Genomic DNA, 26294 nt, shown 5'->3' with positions numbered 1-26294 from the left:
ACTGATGAATATTATTTTTATCTACAGATTTTGTTTCAAACTAAGCAGAGACAAAAGTTTCTCCAATAGCCTTCAACATTCAGACCAATCATTTTATTCATCACAATTCTTAATTAACTTTTTACGACTTCTTATCGTCTCATATTACAGATTCTTGTTTGCGTTCACTAGTTTGGTTTCAATGTCAAAATGAAAAAACAGGACTTCTGTGGAATAAGTCAAATAAGAGCTTGAAAAGTTCTGGACATTTCCAAACAAATGTGAAACCATGTATTGATTTCCAAAAATAAATGCAAGTTGTGGAAAAAATAAGTAATACTTGGGGCTTCTTCAAAATCCTTGGAGAGTTGTATCTCCTGTACCTGGTTTTTAAGAAAGCCATGTGTCCAAATGCACAAAGAAGAAAACATAAAATCCATAGAGAAAACATCAGGAATCAGATATCCGCGGTTAGTGATGTTTACAGGCTGCGCTTCTGTCCTTGAAACTTAAGATGAAATTCCTTTGAGAAGATCCAGAGATCCAGTTCCGTCATTCCTGAACTTTTTTAATCACAGTTTTTATCCAGCACGAGTAAATCTTTGTGCTGACGGACGTTTATTGAAATGAAAGAATTGAAGAATCCTCCGTCCAGGTCAGCAAACTTAAACAACACTTACTTAGGTGGCAAACCAACTCACCTGAAGAAACGAGAGCTTGAAAAACAGTGATGGGATTATGGGGGGAGGGTTGAGTCTTTGAATGATGCAGGTTTCCTGTTTATTTTCTTCTGATTTGCTCATGTTTAACCTTGTCCAGAGTCACTCACAGTGTTTACGCAAGAAACGTCTCTCGATTGTCTGCCATTTTTGTCTTTGACATCATCAGTCCGTAGATTTGGTTCTGTTCTGTTGAAACGTGCAGGGCCACTGTAACAATTAAAGGAGGAGTTCAGCTTTAGTCTGATTCAGCTCCAACAAAACAAGGTCACCTTTGGCTCTTCAGTTTATCTTCTCTCCTCGGACAGGAAACGGGGCACGTTGGCCGAATCGACTTACATCGAGGTCGTGATCACACAGGGTGTTTCCGATGAAGCGTTCAAGTTCTTTAGGTAGGTTAACCTGAACGGCCTTCCTCCGTCTCGCCTCTCAGGTGTTTGCTTCATTCAATAACTGAAAGTACTTGGGCTTAGGTTGCATTAAAGTAGCAATAGACAATTGTTTTCCCACGTTAAGGTATCATTATGGAGGAAACGTTGATTGCTCAAAATATTTAATATAGAATAACAACCACCTGCGTTTGGATTGTTTCCATGTCAGCCGCGCTTTCACCTCGTAACTGTCTGCCACTGGGAAACTGAACAGGAAGATCCCAATTTTGTTTCTCCTGTGACGTTCCCAAGTTTCAAAAGTAAAGATCCCAAGGTAGCACAAGTGCTGGACGTTGTTACACCTGAAGAAACTTTAGGATAAAATAAAGTCTCAATGATGAAGGAGGTGAAGAGGGATAAAAAACTTAGTTAAAGTAGATGGAGAGAGCTCCAACACCCGAGATGTTTAAATTTGCATTTTACTAGATAAGTGTGAAGCAAAACTGCCTTCTGATTATTACTAAGGGCATTTTCTTTCAGCACCATCATAATAGCACCAAGGTCTGCGCTCCTAGGTCAAAACGGTCTTAAAAGTCTAAGAGCAGAAAAGTTGTCTGTAGCCACTTTAAAGCGATACCTAAGAAGAACTTCATTAAATTTGATCATTTTCATTAATTAAACTATGTTTTCTTAGATTTGGATGACAGAGAGCATTGATGAACGTCTTTCTTTTACTCCAACGCCCCTCAACTGATTTCCCACGTGATCCCGACCTCAAGTCTGTCATTTCTGATGAGTAAATTGCATTTAATGTTGATCTCCGGCACCAAATCATTAAAGTAATCAAAGTGCTTTTGTTAATTTAAGGGAGATACCTGGTGTCCTGAAGTCTTATTCCTCATGAAGATAAAGCTGTAATTGATGACTTTCACAGTAAAATATAACTTTTAAATTGTTATCCATTCCTACAGGATGTAACAAAGCATTTCACTTCACACAAAGCTTCATCCTAAGTGTACTGGATTGTACACATTCATTGGCCCACTGAGATGTGCAGCACCAGGACGCTGTTGTGCCAAGCGGTAAACGCGTCATGTGGTCAGGTTCTGGTTTTGCAGCTATGATGACGTGTGGATGAAGAGTAAAGCAGATGGGTCACCGTCTCTGCTGGCTGTAGACGGGGAAGGCCAGCGTGACGTTGAGCGAGTCGTTGTGTTGGACCAGCGAGGTGTGCTGGTAGTGCAGCACCAGCTCCTTCAGAGAGCCGTACAGGTTGTAGGGCTCCGCGAAACCAAAGCCGGTGCTCGTCTTGTTGATGACGCAGTGCTTCACCTCGCCCTCCACCCTGAGGGAGACAGAAATGAAGGGAGTTGAAGATATGCGTGTGTGTTCAATCCAATTCCAAACACTTCATTACATAGAAACAGACTTGAAGTTTGGTTTTGCGTTACAGTCACATCAAAAGGACCATGCTCAACAACAGATAGATAAACAAACAGGTGTATGTGTTAACAGGTGCATTAACAAACCGGTGACTGGATTGATGAACAAAAAATAATAGAGGTAAAAATGCAAGTAGATAGACAGGTATTAAAGTAAATTGACCTGTAAATAAAAGTAAAATAAATAGGAAAATAGACAGGTAAAAAAAAGTTAAATAGCAAGTAAGTAGAAAGGTAAATAAAGGCAAATTAGCAAGTAAATATAGAAAAAAGGTTAAATACGCAGATTAATCGATAGATTGAAAAGGTAAATACAAGTAAATAAACTGGGGATTAGACAGGTAAATAAGGAGGTAAGTAGACTTACACCACAGAGCAAGCGTAGCAGCCCGGCTTGCTGCTGTCTCGGACCAGGAAGGTTCCGTCTCTCTTCCCGCGCAGCAGAGACTCGGCCTGGATGCGGTTGATGTTTCCGAGACGCCATAGATGTTCGTCATGGTGAGGAAGATCCTCCTCATCCTCCACCATGCTGTACTCACTGAAGAAGCAGGGGGACAGGTTAGCAGGGCATGCCGACGGGCTATGGATGTGATGCTAACACATTATCAAGTGCGATTACTCTGGCTGCCAGGGTGCAGATTCCACAATATGAAGTTTTACGTTTGGTTTCCTTTTAAAGACTAATATATATATATATATATATTTTTAAATCTACACACATGAATCTGCTCACCCTGCCTTGTTGTTGGTTAATATACAGACAAAAGCCAAGGATGCTGACTCTCTGTTCCTGCTATGATTCTTGACCGGTTTAAAAGCACACCCTGTTGGCTTAACACAATAAAACGATGTGCTATTACAATGGCAATACATTCATGTTAGTGAATTGTGCTAGAGATTGGCCACACAAGATTTTTCAAATACTACAGCCTTCCAAAACCTATCCACAAACTGTCTTTTTTCAAGCTTTTAACTACAAATCAGTGTCTGAATTAGGGGTTTCACCAACTAATCGACTAGTCTGCTAGTCGACTACCTTTACCACTAGTCAGCGCTGTAGGCACTAGTGAACTAGTCGGAGGCAACTAAATGGAGGCAACCACGGGAGAGGATGCTGATCTTGGCGCTGTTGCAGGCCTGGCCTGCTCCTTTAAGAAAAGCAGACGCAAGGGGTTGTAGGATTGAGAGTTGGTGTGTATGAAAAGTGATGGCCAAGGCGAAGCGAGTGTGTATGAGAAGAGGGAAAAAAGGATAGAAAAGAAGTAGCAAAATAACAGTTTCTAGGTTAGTTCTATTTACAACAGTGTCTGTTCTAATATTTACTGTAAAGAGCAGTAATAAACAGAGGTTTTCCAACAGCATCTGAACGCCCCGTTCATCTTTTCCGGGGGATATAATGCGCCTGGACAGCTGTTTACCATCTGACAATGAGCCAAGTCAAACTACTTGCTGTAGTATCGGTGAGTTGAGTTACTGTTTATTTAATCAGCCACAATAGGATGTAACTCATATTAAAATGCTTTGTTAAAGCGTTTAATGTCACTGTATGCAATACAAAATAGAGTTTTCACACACTTCAGAGACATGTTTTTTTATATATTTGATACCTATAACATAGGCCATAAAAGAGCATAATAGGAGACCTTTAAGAAGAGCTGTGTGTTGTTTTGGATGAAACGACTTCAGTTAATCAAACTTACTCCTCGGTTGTTTCGTTCTTCAGGCCCAGCCACTCGTTGAGTTTCCTCTGACGAACACCCTTCTGGGTCAACCACCTGACAAACACAGCATAATAATAAAGCAGTTAGTATCATGACTGTGGGTAACACACAGCTATTCATGCCTTTCTGAGCGCGTCACTTACATGAGGTACTGGTCCCTGGTCTTGCGGAGCTGGATCAGGTCTGGTTTGATGCTGTTCATCTTCTTGTCGATCTCTCTGTAGTCGGCAGCCTGTTTCTTCAGGTCCACTTCCAGGTGACGCTTACTGTCCACGATCTCACTGATCCGAGACTTCAGCTTATCGTAGTTCTCCATGATCCTGTAAAAACATTTTGAAATCCTTCAGTGTTTATCACCACAGACAGAGTTGAGAATCATATTAGTGTAAAGAGGCCCTATTAAGCTTTTCCCTTTCCTGTACTGTGTTATAAAGACTTTAGTTATTGCATGTCAATGGTCTGCAAAGGTTAAAATCCCTTTATTCCCTCCAGACGTAGTTTCTGTATATTTTAAATCACCCAAATTTAAAGGGAACTTAGCATGTGAGATCTTTTTTTACTAAGACTAATTTGACCAGCAGGTGGATTCTTCCTTCAGCCTCTGGTGCCATGGCAACTAGGGCTCATTCGTGTGTGTGTGTGTGTGTGTGTGTGTGTGTGTGGTCTCTTCCACAGTTGCCGTGGCAACAGCCCTACCTCTGGATCTCCTTGTCGTTGCCCTCTCGGCGAAACTTCTCGATGTACTCTTTGCTGAAGCGCTCCTGAGTCTGACACTGCTCCTCGAAGATCTTTATGGTCTCGTTAAACGCCTCGATGGCCGTCCTCTTCATCTGGATCTCCTGAGGGGAGGAAGAGGAGGAAGAGAGGAGGAGGAAGGGGGGAAAGAAAGAGAGAGGGGTGTGAATATTTTACTGCCTATGTCGATTATAGCTTCCTCACTTCATTAATTTAAAAGTAATGGAAGGCAAGTACACTTAAGTAAAATGTTGAGGTAACTTTTTGAGACCCACAATAGGACATTTCCATTTTTGTATATTTTGTTTTTTTGCCTTGTAAATTATCATTTTGTACAGTATAATGAAGTTTTACGCATCCTAGAAATCAGCAGAACCCCAGGTAATGTTATATGTCACTCATTAAAGACTTCTATACAATATAATAGAGGATATTTAGCTATAAAACAAAAAAGATGTACTGTTCTGATGTGTTCTCTAAAATGTGTTTTTCTATAATGTAGTTAAAAGTGTGTGTGTGTGTGTGTGTGTGTGTGTGTGTGTGTGTGTGTGTGTGTGTGTGTGTGTGTGTGTGTGTGTGTGTGTGTGTGTGTGTTTTTCATTTGTCTCACGTTTGAGAATAGTCCGGACACCTCAACGCTTTTAAAAAATGTGCAAATATTAAAGCACGTTACATACTTTGATCCAAATTTGCTGCTGTGATACCGGTACGTATGTTTACCATGAAATGCATGGCAATGAAGAAGCGGAGGAGCGGACAGCAGCCTCATGTATTGCACTGCCTGTAAGCGAAGGCCTAATCCCTGACACATGTTTGGCAGTCTAGCAGTGTGCCTGTGTACCTGTGAGGTTCTGGTGTACTCCTCATACAGTCTGTCGTACTCCCGGTTCTTCTCCTGGTACTGCAGGTGATATTCGTGGAGCTTCTTCCCTACAGCTTCAATACTGTCCTCCTTCACCACTTGGTCCTGAACAACAACAACAACAACAAGACAACCTCCAATCAGACGACTCAATACCTGAGGAAGTATCTCAGCGTCTGAGTTGTGGCAGTGCACAGACCTGCTGGTGTTTGGACACCGGGTACAGCAGCTTGACGTCCAGTTTAGGGTTGTACTGCGCGAGGGATTCGTGGCGGTAATGGTTGATGAGCTCCACCACGGAACTGAAGGTTAAAGGATCGGAGAAGCCGTACTTTCCCTCTCGGTGGAAAATCTTTATCAGCTTGTTGTTGCCTCCTTTCCTGAAAGGGGTCAGAGCACATTTTGTTTGTTACAGCCGACACAGACATGTACCGTGTATCTGTTGTACTACAAGTATTTTTTTCATTTTCATTCGCAGTTATTATTTATGCCTCTGATCACTTGATAAAAATATACACAACATAAGAGATAGTAAATGATCTACAGTGCAGGGAGAGGCAGAAAACCCAGGGGGAGAATGCGGGAGAATATCACAGGCAATTTAACCCATGCAGATGTACAGGAAAAATGAAAAGCAGCGAGATGAAAGGAGAGAAACGTGTAAAAATCATACAATAATAAACCAGAAAATAATAGTTAATGCAAAAATAGATAAAAGTCGATCTTACAAGGAATAAAAACGGCCTGTTTGATACTCCTGAGTGAAAAATTTGAACATCACTTGTGTGATTGCAAACAACCCCCTTGAATATGTTCTCCGACTATAACAGACTACAACGCTTGCAAGTTATGAAATGTATTTTCTTAAATTACGAGATGAACAAAAGACAGAAATACTTTTAACTGACTCGTTGTTTATGCCTATAGGATCTGCAGATATGAGTGCATTATGTAAAATATAATGCTAATAAAAATGACAGCTGGAACTAGATAGAAATAGTTTTGTAAATAAAGTCCCAACTGTGTTCTTGGGTTTGGCGACGTTACCTCAGAGTCAGAGTGTAATCTCCATGCATCTTAGTGGAGGCGTCTCGCACCAGGAAAGTTCCGTCAGCGGTGTCTCTCAGCTTCTCATTCACCTCCTCTCTACAAACACACAAAGGAAACACAGATACATTGAGATGTATTTATTTGATTATTTAAATGTGCAGCAGAGGACGAGACCTTTTTTTAGATCCCTAACTTCAGTTAAAGTACTCAAAAAAGGCCTTGTATTAAAATTGGTACTTCAGTGAAGTATGTTGGTATCACCAGTCCAATGAAGTTACGGTCTCTTTGACAATGGCCCAAACATTTCCAGACAAACGTACTGCAGTTTCAAAACGTCCCCACCAACATTTTTGACCAAACATGCGCAGTGTCTACTAAAAGTGCTGCATAAACGAAACGCTGCAAATCCAAACTGCTGCAAGAAGCTCAAAACACAACAGAAACAGGGATATAATAGGTGACGCACACAGCTGGGACCAGAGCGCTTGTTGACATTCGGGGATCATAAAGTTGCCCACTGCAAACATACCTAAAATGTACGTTTTATTGGGTTATTTAAGAATGTGATCACATGATTCCTTCTGATATTATTGCAGATCTGCTGTAAGCTAGCTAGCTAACGTAACTGACATAGTCACTTTGAAAATACTGACAAAAAACGGACAATTACGAGACAGACTGACTCTGCTGTGCATGTGTTGTCAAGTTGGTGAAGATGTTTCTTCCTTTTCATGCGTTTTGGCACTTTTGTGTTTTTTTTTAATGTGCATCGTTTTTTGAAACTACAGCGCGTTTCTCCTTATGTTTATGGCCATTTACACCTGTCGGCCACCGTACTCCTTGACAGATAAACTTTTACATACTATTTATAATACATTTTCTTATTAGTCATACATTAATGTGAAAGCAGGATATTACTGCTGTAGTTGGTTTGGGTGAAGCTCATTTTGAACTATTAACTAATAATTATTTTCATAAAAAATTCAAATTGATTTAAAAAAACGGTAGGAAATTATATATATATTAAAAAATATATAAAATATACTTTATTTCAGTCTTAGTTTAATTGTTTTTTGTGTAGCCTCGATGTGTGTGTGTGTGTGTGTTACCTGGAGATGTCTCCCCAGTACCACTCTGCGTCCTGCAGGGAGATGCTGTTGTTGAAACTACATGCAGCAGCTGGAGCCACTGGCTTCACCGGTTTGGGAGGCAACGCTGCAACAGAGACAGAGAAATCAATAATCATATCATAAATAAACATCTGTGAATGAAAGATCACAAACAGAGCTTTTAATTCTCATCCAATTCCTCCTGGGGACGCCTTTTTAGGATTAAAAAGCAGAGCAAGTGGAGCGACCGATACACCATGCAGGTTGCTGTTAAAGAAGCATTATTATTTTGAACCAATACTATTCCACATAGTCCCGACCTAGCGTGCTGTGATTGGCTAATACCTGTCTCTGTTGATTAGATGAAGCCCTCCTAACGTGTGTCATTTCATTAAGTGGAAATGCTATGCCTGACACAATCCTACATTGGAGTTGTACTGAAATAGTTTTTGAAAATGTAAAACATTATTGTAGTATTGCTATGAATTAAAGGAAATAAAGGTAGAGGGTAAAGGAGCAATACATACGGGTTATATAGGTTGTGTCAATCAGTATAATCAAGCTAGTCTGATAATTAAGTAAAACAAAATAGATGATTTATTCAGCACGAGGTAATACTTTCAGCTTCTATATAAAGGTCAAAAGTTGTTATTTGAAGCAAATTTTATTAAAAGTATTTATTACACGGCTTAGTTGAATACTCGATACTGATTGGTCAATTCGGACATTTTAGAGGTCAATATGACAGTAGTACAGACCGCTGTTAAGCACTATATTGACTGTTGTTAAGGAGGGTCAAGAGAGAGGATGGAAAAGAGGTTAAAAGACGGAGCGCTGGACGTCAGATAAATCACCAGAAGAAGACAGACAGGAAGTGAACACCAACAGGAACACGGTCTTGGCTCTGCAGGGTTTAAGGATTTGTTAGTGACTCAGAAACTGAATAGACTTGGACAGTCACAGAAAACATCAACAAGGGATGCCTTTAATTTAAATTAAGTTGTTGTTGTGGGAGTTGCGTCCATTGGAGCGGCGTGGAAGAGTTTTATTTGTTAGCGGAAGTAATGCGATCATTTTCAAGTCGGTAAAATTATTTCAATTAATAATGGGAATTGCGTTGTTGGTTTCTTTAGTATGTGGCCGTGTAATACCGCCTTGCTGCACATTATCCCTAACATAACTACACAAACATGTGGTCACAGCCTAGGGTGGGACTTCAGCTGCTCTCACAGCTAAGAGTGCCAAGTGTTCAAGTTTGAGAAATCCATTTTTTACAGTGTACCAACAAACTTGTCAGTGCTTTCTTGTGGACAAACTATGTAAGGGAGACTGTCTCTAAACGATGTCAGCCCTACAGTTCTGCACTCTGTTGTCTTGTTACACGTTAGCCGACAAGAAAATGGCTACCTGCTTTGAGCTAAAGTAGGCCATTTTGTAGGTCAAGTTTGAACCCACACCACCGTTTCTAGTTAATTAAAGATCAGTATAGTTTTTAATGCCACATTAAACCTCTTCTCTTCAAATATAGTCACTGCTTACTAATACATTTGACCCTTTTTATTCTCATTTCCAAATAAAAATAAGTATTTTTGCTGTCATTTACCGCTGATATATCCAGTGCGAATGTAAATGTTCTGTTGCTCAATGTTGGGTAAATGTTCAATATATTGTGCAAAATCCAGATTATGTGCATTAATTAAAATTTTACTTTCCAGTCTATTCATTATATTTTGTTTTCTTTCGTCTTTCATATCGCTTTACTCAAAGTTTGCCATTTCATGGCGTCTTTGCTGCAATAATGCACATTTTCCTGCTGCTGGACAAGTACAGGATTGTTCTAAAACTGCTTATTGGTCCACACTAATGTGTTTAAGTGGAAGAAAAGCCGACTTGATGTATTAATAAACTGTATGTTTTGTCCACTTGGAGGCAGGAGAACAAAGTTTGAATTTGACTCATCAGTTGCATATTTCCACATCACAGGGTTCACAAAGAACCGTTGTCTTTGTTTCCACTTGATGAATGCAAGTCCAATTGCCTTTGACTTGTAACTCTGTTTTTTGGTCTCTACCAACTCCTGGGAAAGATATCTATCCCTGCGGAATGCTCCACTATCTCCACTAGCTAGTCTCTAAATGTGTCTGTGTTGTTTAATGATGCTCACGCTATGAGAGCGGTGAGAGTGAACCAGAACAGAAAAGTTGTTGGCTCGGGTCAGAAAAACAATGAGCTGAAATTCATTAGAAAGCTCTGTAGATCCGAGGGAAGCTGCAGACAAAAGCTGAACTTTTACTACCAGAGATAGTGACACTCAACCCGTTGAGCCCCATGTAGGAAGCAATATAGGAACGCATTTCTCTATCTTTTATCATATCCATGTTTTGTTCTTATTTAATTAATGTTCTTTTCACAAGTTAAGATTTCACCTGTGGTCAAAAGCAAGAAAGAAACAGTCCAAAAATTGTCCAACAGACAGAAAACCCACATTTTAAATTTGAGAAACAGGAAAATATACATGAATATATAAAAAATAACCTTATTCATTTATGATTTAGGGAGATAAGTAATCTACTATTAACATTGTGTTCTGAAGAAGAACTATTGTTCCATTCATCCTGATTAAGACTATAACAAACTTAGAGGACCATATAATGCTTTTTGATGTTTCAACAACAACCGACACAAACTTTGTTTAAATGTATTAAAGACAACCTCAATTAAACTACTGCTGAAGCTCTTCTTCTGACAGACTTTAATTAGTGGCATCAGTCCAAATCTTTGGCATTTTCCAGAGTATTTGCACACGGCCCGACAACTGCTGTTATATTATTTGCGGGGTTACACCTGTCTAGCCCTATACTAATCACCTATGTATACCTATGCTTATAATGAACAATTGGCCTCCAATTTATGAGCAAGTGGGAATTATTATTGCGCCTGGGTCATTACATCTTTGTAATGGTAGAAGCATAAGAAATAGAGTTGGACAAATCAAAGTGGTATCCAAAGTTCTGTCTTTTCAGATGTCCCTTTTTGTGTGTCTTTGCTGATATGTGGCGAAGGGTTACGTCTTTGTAGAAATCAGGAAGGTTTGTTTCCAGGACAAAGCAGCAAAAAAACAACAAGAACCAAATGTGACGAGGAAGATGGCCTCCTGACATTTGTTCATGCTAACTCCTAGCTAATATTAGCTCAGGTGATACACACCTCAAAACCTATGGCAACAATTCACATCCTGCAAGTATACGGCTTTCTAACAGCTGGAATCGTGCAAAATTCTCTGGGTTGAACTTCTGAAACATACTAAACAAACACTGGTATTATTCAGACACATGCACATTGTACGTCCAATTTATCAAACCTCAGACGTTAACAAATTGTGGTATAAAATAACAAAAATCACTTTCACTCCAGCGACATTGTGCACAAGTGAAAAAATGTGGCATTTACAACGCAATCAACTACATAAAGTAAAGACAATTAACGATGTACGCGCTCTGCTAAAAATGTAATGTGATGATTAACCAATCAGGCTGCTCGGCACAGAGGTCTTGCAGGTTGCAGTCTTTTTTGTTTTGATGAATGCAGCCCGTTACCGTTTTGAGTTGGAGTTTTTCCATGTCTGCAGTAAGGGGCACAGAGAGCGTTGTGTGCAGGACACATTGCCAAACCCACCAGAGCTTAAGTAGTAATTGGTGATATTGGGCTATGTAAATAAAACGTGAATGATTGTCGCATATTTATGAGGTGCAATCATTGGCTCCTCTGCAACCAACAACAGCTTAATCTGGGTCCAGAAGAAAACAAATACAATTACCTGTTAGAAGAAATATGGTAGAAGAAAACGATATCATTTGAATGTTGTTTTGTATGTAAAGAAGAAATCAGGAACGCCTTCAAGCTGTGAAAGTGCTGTTATCAGCCTTTAAGGACTGAAATTATTTCGCACATAAGAGTTGCAGGATTATGACTCTAAGCAGTAGTAGTGGCATTAAAAATTCAATTTAATGAACTTGGACATTTTTCTGGTTTGTCCTGTTTGTAGCACCAGAAATGTCCCATCATCCATCTGTTAACGTTGTGATGCCTGTTCGCAGTAAAGAAATTTAAAAATGTAAAAGTATGTAAAATATTGTGAATAATTCATGTGACGTTGTTTCCCTTTCTGCTTTTACAAACCAAAAAATGGCACCATTTCCATCGAGTACATCTTTCTCTTATTCCAAATTGCAATCCATCTGTATTTTTAATAAATGTGTCAATTAAGGCTGCACAATTAATTCACATTTTACCAGATTGCTGTGTGGACTAATGCAATATCCAAATTGCAGTGAGGGCAAACATAAAACACCATGATCCAAAAAATGTTTAAAAACCGTCGCTATCACACTTGCAATATCAGTCAAAATAATCACTATTATTTATTTTTTCCAAATCTTGCAACCGTAGTGTCAATAATCTGATAACGAAATACAGTTAACTTTTTGTGTATCGTCGTATTCCTTGACTCCACCAGCCTGCCTTGCTCTACGCAGGTTCGCAAAGACATGGAGAAGCATCCTTCTAGAAGCTTTTGTGTTTAACACAGACCTTAAATAATTAGTCATGACCAAATCTGACCAAATGGCTCAGCACCATGAGTAGAACACCAACGGCAGCCGTTTTATCTGTAGTGAGTCAGCCTTGCAGCAGGTGTTGGAACCCTCTACGCAGCTCCAGGTTGGGCTCTGCGCTCCTACCTGGACTCTGCATGGTAATGTAGCACAGGATCTTGTCTCGTCCCCTCAGAGGCTCGCCCTCGGCTCTGCCTCCCTCCTCTCGCTCCATGTTTGCCTCTAAACCTTCAGCCACCTCCACGACACTTCAGAGGTGAAAAAGCAGACCTCGATCCTTCCGTCCTGGATCTCATCTTGTCCTCACCACAGCTGATCCTGCCTCTCAAAAAACTGACGTCATCTTAGAGGAAACGGCTCCGGGATAGATTCTCTGTCTCGATGTTTCTGTGTGTTGACTCTGATTTAAAGACACACTTCTTTACTGCACTGATAACCCAAATCTGCGGGATTTCCTCTCCAACTGCGCTGTCACTGCACCTGCACGCTGGTCTATCACATTTTCCGACACCTCCACATTGACATTTATGTTTGGCATTGCTCTGAAATGCGCTGGTCTTCGTTGTTTACGGATTTAAAACGACGCAACTTTCTCTCTGTCTTTTCGTCTCCCTCTCAGAGCCCCGGTTCAAAAGCTCAGGAGAGCAGCTTGGAGATGTGTGACATCACTTTTGCCCCCAGCCAATCCTGCAATGGCAGTGATATCACTGAGGCAACACCCCCCTCCCCTCCCTCCTCTGCTGCATCTTTCACTGTGTGGATGGATGATGTCATCGTCTCAGCTGCCGCTCTGTCTGACCGACTGACTCAGAGACGAAGTGAATAGATTATTTAATGGATAACGGAATGGGAAATCATCATTGACTGACCGTATTAAATATAGAAACAAATCTAGGACCATTATTAATGATTGATTGACACTTATCTTTGTACGCACATTCAGGAAAAAACATTCAAATGCAGTACTGGTCACTTAAGATGCAATAGATCTTCCCCAGGCTTGAGAAACATCGCCTTGAAAAAGACAAATAAACGATTTACTTAACGTATAATAATGTACAGAACTCCTCTTAGCCCCATATGTTATCAAGGTTTTTGTGCATATAAATTAGGGCTAATGTATTGTATTATCAACAAAGACTGCACCAACTGCGAAAAACAATAGCCTATTTCATGTGCCACGCACTCACGCTCTGCATGTTAATATATTTGACCAATCAGATGAAGCCTTTACTGTCCTAGATGTCCCCCCCCCCCATACAGAAGTCATGCTATTGGCCGAGCTGGTAAAGCCCATGTTAGCGGAACATAAAGATGGCTGAAGGGAGAGAGACGAGTGAGGAAAATATCGGAGTTGAACATGCAGAAGAAAAACTGTTATGTAAAAAAAGACAGCACGTCTGATGTTTGGAAGTATGTTTGTTCCAAGAAAGATGAAGTTTTATAAACAGGTTTTACGCAAGTCATGATGAACACGTGGCAACCTGGGGAGGTAACATCTCAGCCTCTGATCCGGGGCTACTGTTCATTACATCGGCTTAAACCACAGCCGCTGCGAAAGGATAACGACTCCGAACTCTACAAACAACACTTGGTTATTAATTCATATTCTGAATTCTGATGAAGGAGAGTCCGATTCTCTGACGATCGGTATATGTACATTCATAACAGTGGACCTGAGCACACAGAGAAACCTGTGTGTACGGCCCATTGTGAGAATTGCAAAATATATTTTTCCAGAGAGTTTTTCTCCCACTGATGTGTAAAGTACATTAGATCACAATCCATCCGGTAGAGAGAGATACAGTCTTTCAGCTAGGAACACACAACTGTAAACCTCACTGTGGTGCCAGAAAGAGAATCAGAGAATCACCAAGGTCAGTGGGAGTCACGCTGAGGAACTGAGCAAGATCTGGTGCCGATACATTTTAAGAGCTGTGACATATTCCTGCCGTGATCAAAGTGATAGACAGAGCAACACTTTCAGGGCTTATATTGTTACACATAACCAACAAAAAGTTCCTTTTACATTCTCCAGACTGCCAAAGGAAAAAAGATGGAGTTTTGTGACGTGGCGAAACAGCATATTGTCACATCAGAGAAACCAAGCAGACATCCTGTAAGCTTTGTTCACATCAGCATCTGGAGCCCGACTACCACACGAATAGCAGATTAATATTCACCTTTTCAAAGTATTCAATTAAGCGTTAACTTAAATTCTACAACACCACTAAATATATTTAAATAAGCATGTTATATATTGAAGTACAATGAATGCGAACATTTTTACTGTAACTTGTTATGTTTGTTTAAATATATATTTGTATTCTATTCCAGTCTATATTAAATTGGACATGTTATTTACTTTCAAAATATGCACTTTATTTGCTTTTGACTGCACATTCTTACACCTTTTACTTAAACTTCTTCTGTTTACAAAATATTTGTATTTCATTTTATCTTTATATTGCACATTCTTAATTTATTTTCTTTATATGAAAATGTGTATTGTTTTTTCATTGTCTTATTTATTTCATTCCCAAACAGATTAACTTTCAAAAGCTGTAATTTCCATCGGGATTACTAAAGTGTAACGATTCTGATTAGCCACACAACATAACAGGCAAAGCTTGAATCTAAAATTGGGATAAATCAAAGACGATTATACGTCTGAGATATTAAGCTTTCAGCACATGACTGTTTTTGGAAACTCTGAGCAATAAACACACTCATTTCGAACTCTTATCATGCCGCTTCGACAAATACTGTTGGGAAATCACCGTTAGCAAACCAATGGATTATTTTATAACTTTCTGAAAGGGTTCTCTGTCCCTTGGTGACCTCATCTGAATTGAAAATGAGACCAACATCTGACATTTGACCCAACAGATTGAGCAAGAGCTGTGTCTTGTGACAGTGACACAGCCCGAGTGGGACACTGCTTCACGGCGGTGAGAGGAAGTGAAAGAAGTCAATCGAAAAACTTAGACGGAAGATTTTTCTTTCGAAAAAATATCTCAATGGTTTCTCAACGTCATGTGATGCTGGGAGATGCAGCACAGAAATATTGTGCTCCATACAGTGTCTTTTCTAAATATTTCATGTTTAAATGTGAGGAAGGTAACATTAGATCTGTGTGAAGGTCTGAATAATATTCAGTGGACAAGGTCACATTCTTCCTCACCTTTTCACCTCATCTAGGGTTTAAAAAATATATTTTTTGCAAGAATGTAAGACCTGTATTTATTTTCAGGCATTTCCTTTCCACACTAGCTTTTTATGCAAAAATGCTAAATGTGCATGGATGCAAACAACCCTGACAGAGTGAGACTTCCTCTTTCTTCCAGGTAAAATCATATTATCAATTTAAGCTGGATCAATGAATATCTTTTCATAACTTCCTTCATTTTGCCTCTGCTGTTATTTCCATGTGCTAAGATACATATTTCTTCAACATAAAGTCGGTACTATATATTATTAAGGACAAATACCTGGTGCAGCCTGGATCATGTTGAGCTCGCTGGTTATCAGAACCTCCAGGACCTGAACCAGAGGATCCAAACTGGAGTCAGACCTGAACAGAAACAGGGAATTCATATTAAACAACAATCCTCACAGACGTAAGGATTTAGATTGATGGTCTTAAAAAAGGAACAATGTGCAGGGTTTTGTCCAAACTGGCTTACAGGGGCGCTGTGCCCTCTTACTTTTGGCGTGTGCCCTCAAAGCAAAATGCAGATTTTCCCTGTAGAAATGTAAGCGATGCAGAAAACAATATTTCTGTTCATCAAAACCGGTATAATTCCTCCAGAAATATGAAGATGGTGTCAAATGCCTGGTCAGACGGCAGTGACAGCTTTGTTTTTACGGAGGATAAATAGGGGATGGATGTCCGGTGGGTCTGCCTGTGGACAAGTGGCAGGCAGCAGGCTCACACTGAAACTGTGATTTCTGAATTAGTTTCTTTTACTCTCCTTTTTTCTGTAGAGGAAGTAAAGAAACCGTAACTCTGGATGTATTTGTTGTTTAAGGTGCAATATATGACTATTTTCCGCTTTGCTCTTTTGCAATATTTTCGCCCAAGCCTGTCCAGAACCTCTAGTCCTTCTAGAAGCATTCAAATAAATTGGATTTTACAACTGGATTCTCGCAATATTGCCAAAATTAAGATCTGTGGCAAACCAACCCTTATGATACTCACACATTTTGTTCAGTAGGATAATCTCCACATATAAACACCACTTTTATAAGATTTGAAGCATAAATGCAATCACCAGAAGTAAAAATCTAATGTCAGGCACCACCAATTAGCTAAAGGCGGCTAGTGTTGTGCATGATGACGCTTAGTAGTCCCATTAACTCCCTTGCTAGGAACCGCTGTGAAAGCTTTGGACATTCTTGAGTGAGATATTTCATGGCGCATTTTACGTTGTATTAAAAAAACACAAAAAGTTTGAGGCATTCAGGCATCTTCAGGTACCTTTTCCATCTCAGGACTTATACCTGCACCACTCTATAGCAGTTCTTATGAATGAGGGTCCTCAGAAGTATAGACTAAATGTGTTAGTTACTGACCCTGCAGCCTGTCTGAACAGCGGGGGGCTGAAGCTCTCGGCTAGGCTCCGGGGGCTCAGCTGGTTCCTGGAGCCGTGCAGACAGAGGCGGGCGAGGTGTCGGACCACACTGAGCAGCGTCAGGCCGTACTGGGCGGGGCAGGTCGGCGAGCTGGACACCCCCCGCAGCACCTGGGCGCACTCCTCAAGGTCCCGCACCTCTGCATACCAACACATTGATCTGTTAACACACACACACTTCTGGACTGTTGCCGTGAGTCGGGACGGGGGGGGGGGGGCTTTACTCTCACCTTGCACTGCTTGAATCATTTCAGCCTGCAGCGAGGAGGGGAGGACGGGCCCGGGCAGATCCTGAAGGAACCGGAACACCCCGTCACACAGGGAGGACACCTCCAGCTGCTCCAGGTCTGAAAACAAACACACCTTGTGTTAAAAGCTCCAGGGATACAGTGGAGTAAAGTAACTACATTTAAGTACGGTACTAGTAGAAGTAGAATTTGAGGAACTTTACTCGAGTATTAAAATGTTTTGCTACTTTGTACTTCTACCTCAATAGAATTCAGAGGTAAATGGTGTACTTTTACTCTACTACATGTATTTAATCCATTTAGTTACTCTACAGATCTGGATTAATGATGGTAAATATGATCAGCCCTTAAATCAGACTTTAGTTCACCTGGAGTAAATTCAGCAGCTACCCTGCAGTATACAAAGCCATTCAAACTAGCTGCACCTTTACCAGCTCTGAGAACACTTTAATGATCAATAATTATGAAACATATCAGAGATTGACAAGATCTGAGTACTTCTAATTTTACTCAAGTACAACATCTGAGTACTCCTCCCACATCTGCAGGGATCTAGGATCAGTTTTTCACAGTCATACATTTCAAAACCAGACAAATCAAAGCACAATAATAACTATTATTACTGTATACATTTTGTCATTTGGATTGTCTATACTGTCATGTTGTATCCCTTGGTTGCTTTTTCTGAGGTTTTAGTCTGTACATTTTCTACCAAATTTCAAATAAAAATATCGCCATTTAGAGATTTTACTTGGAGAAACTTACACCGGTCAAAATAACAAAAAACATTCTGTGGTTGGTGAACATAAATGAAGTTTATATTCATTTTTAAACATCACAGGCAAAACTCACTGAACAATGTGTCAGACTGGTGGAGAGGACGCCAACATGCATGAGAGCTGGGGTTGTCAATCAGGGTTTTCCCTCCAAATATTGATGCGTGAACTCGTAAGTTAAAATTGTATTAAAAAAGGAACATTAATTTATTTTCTGTGCATTCTTTCAGATCTGAATCCACTGCATTTTCCCCCCATTTTCTGATAATGAATTCTCTAAATTACACTATTTTTACTTGGAATTAAACCTTAATAGTTAAACCAGATACAATGATAATTTTGCAGTGATCTCGTAATTTTTCTGAGCTGTAAATAGATAAAAACTAAAAACACTTCAGAGAGAGGGATAAAGAAAACCCTGACTGAGGTGTTGTGGTGTGGTTAGGGAGCATTTATTATGATCACAACTTCCGCCATGTTTGATCTTTGTTGTCGTTCACTATTTCCTGTCTGCATTTTTACTCAAATAAAACATTTTTTAATTTAAAAATGTCAGTAGAAGAAGAAGTCTCCTCACCAGTGTCGGCCAGCTGCCGGGTGTCCGGTCCCGCTCCAGTCAGATTGCGATACACACCGAGGCTGTCCACACCTGCAGCAACAGACAACAGATGTCAACAACGCAACACAAAGTAACCCGTCTCTAGTGTCATATGAAAATGTTTGAAGTGAGAGGAATAAATAAACAGTTATAGTATATAGTGAGGGGTATTGCTAGGATTTTTCATATACTGATACTGCTTATTGATCTACTGTTTTGCTACACTAATAGATATTACTCTCCATAATTTGGTTTCGAAAGCTAAAGACATGACATGGAAAGGTGTGAAAAGATTCAACACAAGATATTTTATTGTTACTTTTCTTGCAGAAATAAGTGCAAGTACAGTTATAGAGTTTCCAAGAAGCAAAAAACAGTGTTACAAGTATACATTAAGCAAGTTCAAAGTAGGAATAATCTAGCTAGCAAGTAGTTAGCTGTTTGTGTTAGCTATGGACTACTGACAGTTATTGAGTTTCCAAGAAGCAAACAGTGTTACAAGTATACATTAAGCAAGTTCAAAGTAGGAATAATCTAGCTAGCAAGTAGTTAGCTGTTTGTGTTAGCTATGGACTACTGAAGAAACAAACACAAACTAGACCCCACGGTAGTGAAGTTCTGTAAGTCTTGGACAATAAGCTTGGTGACAGCGCTGTGACACTTCCTGTGTTCCTGACTCATTCTTGAGTCTTGAGAGGGCTGCACTGAGGACGGAAGTGTAGCACTAACGTTAGCAGCCACTTTGTAAATGCGGTCAAACATGCTGCACTGCTTCTGACTCATGACACATGTTTCTGCTTGACACCAAGATCACAGACTGAACAGAGCATAGAGAAAACTATAGCTTAGGTTCAAATCCCTTCATCTAATCATAAATTACAGCTAAATCCGATAGTGTAACTCATCATTAGATACCACAATTTTGAGCCCAAACAAGATGTTTTCAATACCACAGTGTTAGGCAGTGTTAACATTTTTCTGAGTATATATATATATACATCTGTATGTTGGTTTGGTACCTTTGGTCTCTATGGCTTCCATCAGTCTGTTCAAGAGGGGGGGGGATGTGTCCGGGGGGCCGAACTGCTCAGGGAGGTCCGGCAACACAAAGCCTGAAAACAAATACAATAAACATAAACTCATCAAATAGGCTGCATGATATTAAAATACATTTGCAGTGTGGTTTTGGTGCAAGTTGACCCTGCATAGACGATATACTGTTCAGCACGAGAATCTAAGTCAATAAAAAGGTGAATACTTGTCTTGCCTGTTTTCAAATCAGACAGTGTATAAGCTTTGAAGAGAGGTCGTTGAATTGGGCTTCTAACATTAAATTATGTACAATTTTAATATATTTTACCTTTGTAGATAATTTCAAGAACAGAAACATATGTAAAACACTACAGGAAGGCCACAAAGAGCATGATATGGCCTTCTAAACTTGTGACTTTCTGCAGTCACATTAAAATGCAGGCAGGTACAGATAGACCCTAAAGGGGGCTTGAGCACCTGCCTTGTTGCCCTCCTATTTAAGAAGTGCCCTTTTTCAAAAGTATTTTATAGTGTATTTTTTGCGCTCATGTAACCCGGTTCAGAAAGGATTAAACAACACAGAAGTTCCTTAGCCAACCAGAATGCAGATCCCTTAGGCGGGCTTCACTGCACACACCTGCAGACACTAGGTGTACAGAGACTGTTTTTATTTAATGAAACTCAGATTAAAACAGTAATACCTCGAAAATGTTTTGTCAAATCAAAACGGGAACAGTTTGCACTTTGTTGTAAGTTTGTAGATGTGTGTGTGAGAAGCCCTGCTAGCAACGCTGGTGACTGACCCAGGAGACCGCCTCAAATGGTAAAGAAATAATTAAATAAATGCTGCAACGAGGCTGGGTGAACACACCTTTCTAAAGTGAATCAGCCTGGAGTTAAATACATAAGCAATATATGATGAACAGTGCCATTAGCTGACTGTTGGAGAACTTTACTATGTTATGTATAGACGGTTAAATCGCTCAGTGCAATTTGACTGATTAGGCTACTGAACCGTTTTAATATGAAGCAAAATAAGTTGAGTTTTGTTAGTTATTTTATATCATGTGAATAGTTGATCCTATAACAGTGTGCTTTCTTGCCTTTTATGTAAAAATAAAAACTAATATCTGCATTTTTTTGTACCTATATAGAGAGGGTAGTAAGATAAATATGGAGGCCAGAGAGAAAGTGCTCTGAGCTTTTGTCAGTCACAGGGCTAGGTAAGAGTTGGGCTATAATATACGGAGAATTCACTGGAATACACCTAATTTATTTGCATTTATTTTAAAATATTTGTCATGAAGCAGTGTTTGAACCAACTTAAGTCTTGGGTTTGTTTCAAAATACACACATTTCAATATTTTGTAACACTTATCACACATACAAATCTTAATCATTCCAGGCAAAACATTTGATTAAGTTAGTAACAAAGAACGCTAGCATGCCCTTTGATGCCTTCCCCTCTAACATCCTCTGCAGGGGCCTGTTAAAACACATATGTCAGGTTGAAGGGGAAAAAAGTTGACAGACTGATCTAAGACCGAGTTGTGGAGCTGCCATCAGATTGACATTAAGGTGCAGGTCTGAAAGAAGATCATGATGATGAACACTAAATAGACTGGTAAAAGAAAACATTCAAAGGAAATTCACCCCTGGTAAACAACAGCTCCACAAACATCACAACTCTTGACACAAGAAGCACTTAACTGCTTAAAGTGCTATTAACATGAAAAGGTACAAAGGAACAGGAAGCAGAGTGACAATCAGATCACCCCCCCCCCCTCCTCACTGGTAGGGCTGATGCCGAGTTAAAATCTGTTCTGTCAGCAACCACAGGCGTGCATGTGTGTGCGTGTGCGTGTGCGTTGTGCATCCAGCTGCTGCAGAGCAGAAGCAGCTGAAGGAAACTGAGGTGTGTTGGTCACACTCAGCTCATTATACGGTTGAAATCTGAGCTCAGAGAGTTCAGCTTGGAACATCAACATTATTTATGATGAACACTTCTACTGACGCCATATGTATTCACATTCGTAGGACCATAACATCTGCCATATTAGAACTTTAAGCCATTTAAACACAGGACAGTGTAAAGAAATCACATGCAAACAGAGCAGTGTGCAGGTATAGATAATATCAGGAGTAGTGCACGTTGCAATGGTTAGTGTGCATGTTGCTGTGAACGACCATAACTTGTGTTTTTGGGGCAGATCTTTAAGGGCCTTTTTTTTTTGGCCCACAGAGGCGAAGACCAGTTTAGCATACACCACGAGCTGCATTTTATGGAGGATTTTTTTGCAGCCGGAAAGGATGTTTGAGGTTTCGGTACTCACCCTCTGACTCAGAGTCAGTCCTCACAGACGCTGCTGATGGTGGCCTGGGTGGGCGGGGCTTCGGTGTGGGCGGGGACATCCTCTTTCTGCCAATAAACTCCACATAAGTTCCAGGGAAGTCGCCTTTCTCCTGTGGGCCGGAGAGAAAAACGTTAAGAGCTGAAGAGAAGGCACAATCTGACAAAAACTGTGTGCTGAAACTTTTATCATGAAATCAATGCAATGACAGAGCAAAAGTTGAGGTTGTGCAGAATGCGAAAGGCTTTAACCAAAGCGACTTACAATAAGTGTAATAGAGCGCCACAGGGATGGCGTACTTTTGTAGGCCGACCCAGAAATAAGCTGCGCATGGGTTCCCTCGACAAAAAAGCAATGCGATTTCTCCATAGGGTTTTGGAATATTGGGGGGGGGGTCACTGCTGATGTATTTCATGTCGTAGAACAAAACATGACCCGTCTTTTAAACGTGTGTCAACCACAGACCTTATTTGGAGCTATTTTCCAAAATCCTACGGAGATATCGGCTTTCAGTAAGCCAAACCTGGAAACCAGGGGGTTTTCAGTCTTGAAAAGGAAGCAGTGTAGAACTTCTGCTGTCCTTATATCAATAAGGAGCTCATTCTACCACTTCAGAGCCAGAATAGAGTGGTGCAGGGTTGCCATATCTCTATTTTTCCTTGGATTTTGGTATATTGCAGAAGATAAAAATCTGTGGCAAATATATGTTTATGATACTTACAAGTTTTGTTCAGCAGGATAATCTCCACATAATAACACCACTTTATGATTTTTGAAGTGTAAATGCAAATCACCAGAATTAAATAGTAAGGCTATAAACAAACTACACTACGGTAAAATTGCTGTGCATCTCCACCACTAAGCTAAAGGAGGCTAATGTTCAGCGTGATGGCGTTTAGTCATTTATTTGGTCACTTGTGAGCAACTACGGTTTTTAAGATGTGGAAAAGCTTCAGACATTCACCAGAGGGGTATTCATTCACTGTCACATTTGATGTCGTAGGACAAAACATGAAAGTCTCTTAAGCTTGTGTTAACCACAGATCTTACTTCCAGCATCTACCCACCAATCCTTTCAAAAACACATTGACTCCAAGATGAGAGAACAAGAAGTGGTGAAATGGTAACTAATTTCCGGGTTTTAAGACTTATTCCTGCACCACTCTATAGCTTATCCAGTTCTAACAGTGCCCAACCTGCCCGTGTGGGGTCATACCTGCGTGGTCTCGTTGAAGCCTGGCAGCCAGCCGATCTCTGAAGGTCGCTCTTCAGCTCCGTTGCTGCAGCCTAGCGCCAGCAGCGCTCCTTTACTGACCAGCAGCATGTCTCCAACATGAAGGTCGATGTCCTCCTCCCTCTCCTTCTTGTAGTCGTATAGCGCTTGGTACTGAAAGCCCTCGGAACTCATTGTGACGGCTGTATGGCTTTACAATATCTAACAAAAAGAGCTCTAAATAACAAGATATATAAAAATAGGCATTTATCCTGAGTGGATTTAATGATGAGAATGTAAATATGGCGTTTTCATCCGTTTGTGTGTCTCTCCTGTCTCCATGTCTGCTAAAGTCCTGTCATCCCTCCAGGCCGAGCCTCAGCCGCCTGATCAGAGCATCCTCGCCGTTCATGAACAGAAGTCTCAGAAGAGGCGGCGGCCACATCTGGGGAGGCGACAAATCGACCTGTGAGAAGGGAGAAGGGGAAAGTTTGACAGGAAGCAACAGCAGATGGAGACAGGAGACACATCGGGTCAAAAACAAATACATCAATACAGAAGGCTTATTCTATGATAGATTCATCATGTCGGTCATTCATAGCGCACAAGACCAAATATCATCTGGCTCCATCCTCTCTGGTATAAATAGTTTTTGCTGTTTTCTATCAAAGAAAATTGATAAAACCTTTGGGTTTTGGACTGATGGTCAGACAATGCTAGATATCTGAAGACATGCACTCGCACGCAGAGTGGCCGTGTTGGCGAGTTTTCATTGTTTTCAGCAAGAAAAGGGTTTTAGCATGCTGTCAGTGTGTTTCAGTCAACTTGCCAACATTGCACATCACTCTGTAAATGTAATATCGATACTCAAATGATATTTCTTGCAACCATGAACAAGAGTTTGAAATCAACATTTTAAGATGCTTCTTGTTATAAATGTATTCAATCATTACAATAATATATTACGCTTATTTGTTTTATTCCGAGTGTGCTACGGTTTATTCTTGAAATCATTCTCGAGATACAACCTGGAAACAAGATTTCCATTCCCTGTAAATTGCAATTTAAATTGCAATGTTATTGCACTGTAATCTATATTAAAAATCAACAACATATTTATAAACTTAATAGTAATACCATTCATATACAATATTAAACTAGAGCTGAATGATTTTCGATTATAATATTTTAGTTGATGAACAGGACACAAATAAAAAATAAAGACAATTAAATACTAATTGGTGGTAAAGTAATAAAATCGGTGGTTTCTTTCTGCCTAATGCTGAAAATAAAAACGAACTTGCTTGGAAAACAGAAAGATTGATGATAATGTGTCTGATCGTATAGCAGGTTAGATATTTAAACTTTGTATTTAACAGTAACGAATCCGAAAAGATAAAAACTGAATGTCTCACATGGAACATTATAATTTTACCCACATATGAGCTCACTCAAAAAACAAACAAAAACAAACGGAGTATTAAAGGGCCTGCGTTAGGTAAACAGTCCATCTATCAGTTCCTTTCAGATTATCAGAGAAGAGCAGACTTAATGTAATGTAATAAAAACGTAACTAGGCTATACACTCATTTCAGACACATCACTATTCCCCAAGAGATTACAAAAAATGTCAAACATGTAACACTAGTTGTATATTAGAAATATTAAACATTTTATGAATTTAAGTTAATAATCGCATAAAACATGCTGAGTTGTAAAGGCGCTTTCGTTAAGTAAACAGTAGAGTACAAATAACTGATCAGACTGGACATTTAAGGTACTTTCAGAATAGCGGTGTTCAATAAACAAAGTCAAACTAAGTATTTCAAATCTATCTATCCTCCAACAGTCGGTATACGGTGCTAATTGTTGCCAAAAAGTGCCATAAAAGCATCAAATATACTGAACTGAAACGGAAACGGGAAATTACAATGCATGCCAGTGTTAGCTTAGCCTGCTAGCTTCGGTTTCAGTGGCTTCAAACGTCTCACCTTTTTCACCAATTAAAACCTCCAGAAGAGCGAGCAGCAGTCACCATAACGGAGGATCGAGCACAAAACGACGTACATTTGTTATAGAAACTCGAAATATTCCAATATATCTATTGATTATTTCCAATAAGAAGACGCTCGTGGTTCGGCCGTCTCGCATTAATCCTTAGCGTCGTTAGCCAAGAGTAAAATCACTTCCGGTATAGAGTGTCAGAATAAAACACGTTTTATGGAAATGAAATATCAACAACTTCTAATATAGATTCAGTTAAAATGGAAGCGTTTTTTCAATTACCTCCACAATATGGAACTCTTAATTTTAATTCGATTGTTTCTTTATTTTTGTTGTTGATAACTGCGGATGTATTTGGTAGTCTTGTTTATATTATTTGATCTATTTATCAATAAATAACATTATACAACTCCTTTAAATTTATTATTTATATTTATTCAAATGACACATTTTACTTCCTAAAATTCCTCATGACCATAAAATGTGTGCAGAATTGACAAGTTCCGGATTTCTTCCAAAATAAAATACCACTGGCGAACATGTGATGCAGAATTAATGAGTAGAACAGCAACATCGACCAAAAAAAATGTATTTTATGGGATATTGTTTATAAATATGAACGTTATATAGGATTTTTTCCGCCACATTCCAAGTAAATCACTTTAAAATACCAAAAACATGGATTTAACAGGTTACAATCGATTATAGCTGGGCTGGGAGGCAGGGCACCGATGTCACATCCGGTGACCTAGATTTGTAGTGTGCTGTGCTGTCAAACAGGGGGAACCATAGCAACATAGGAGCGAGTGGGTGATGGGGGTGTAATGTGTTCATGCT

At 39.8% G+C, this 26294-nt stretch overlaps 1 protein-coding gene across 1 annotated transcript; it reads right to left on the bottom strand.

The window, feature by feature from the left end:
• Positions 1–2: 2 nt before the first annotated feature.
• On the bottom strand, positions 3–25658 carry LOC134873278 (phosphatidylinositol 3-kinase regulatory subunit alpha-like). The gene is made up of 17 exons (XM_063896765.1): positions 25445–25658; positions 23457–23919; positions 22223–22352; positions 19877–19969; positions 18837–18908; positions 17466–17582; positions 17177–17375; positions 16093–16175; positions 7989–8094; positions 6877–6975; positions 6029–6209; positions 5809–5934; positions 4929–5071; positions 4376–4552; positions 4212–4286; positions 2879–3049; positions 3–2414 (listed from the first exon to the last, which is right to left on the bottom strand). Exons 2-17 carry the CDS (start codon positions 23646–23648, stop codon positions 2225–2227), a joined length of 2154 nt encoding a protein of 717 aa, XP_063752835.1. The 5' UTR covers positions 23649–23919; positions 25445–25658; the 3' UTR covers positions 3–2224.
• Positions 25659–26294: the final 636 nt, after the last annotated feature.

Source organism: Eleginops maclovinus, chromosome 12 (genome assembly GCF_036324505.1).
Source record: "Eleginops maclovinus isolate JMC-PN-2008 ecotype Puerto Natales chromosome 12, JC_Emac_rtc_rv5, whole genome shotgun sequence".
Lineage (NCBI taxonomy): Eukaryota > Metazoa > Chordata > Actinopteri > Perciformes > Eleginopidae > Eleginops > Eleginops maclovinus.
This window is presented reverse-complemented; position numbering and strand designations above follow the sequence as displayed.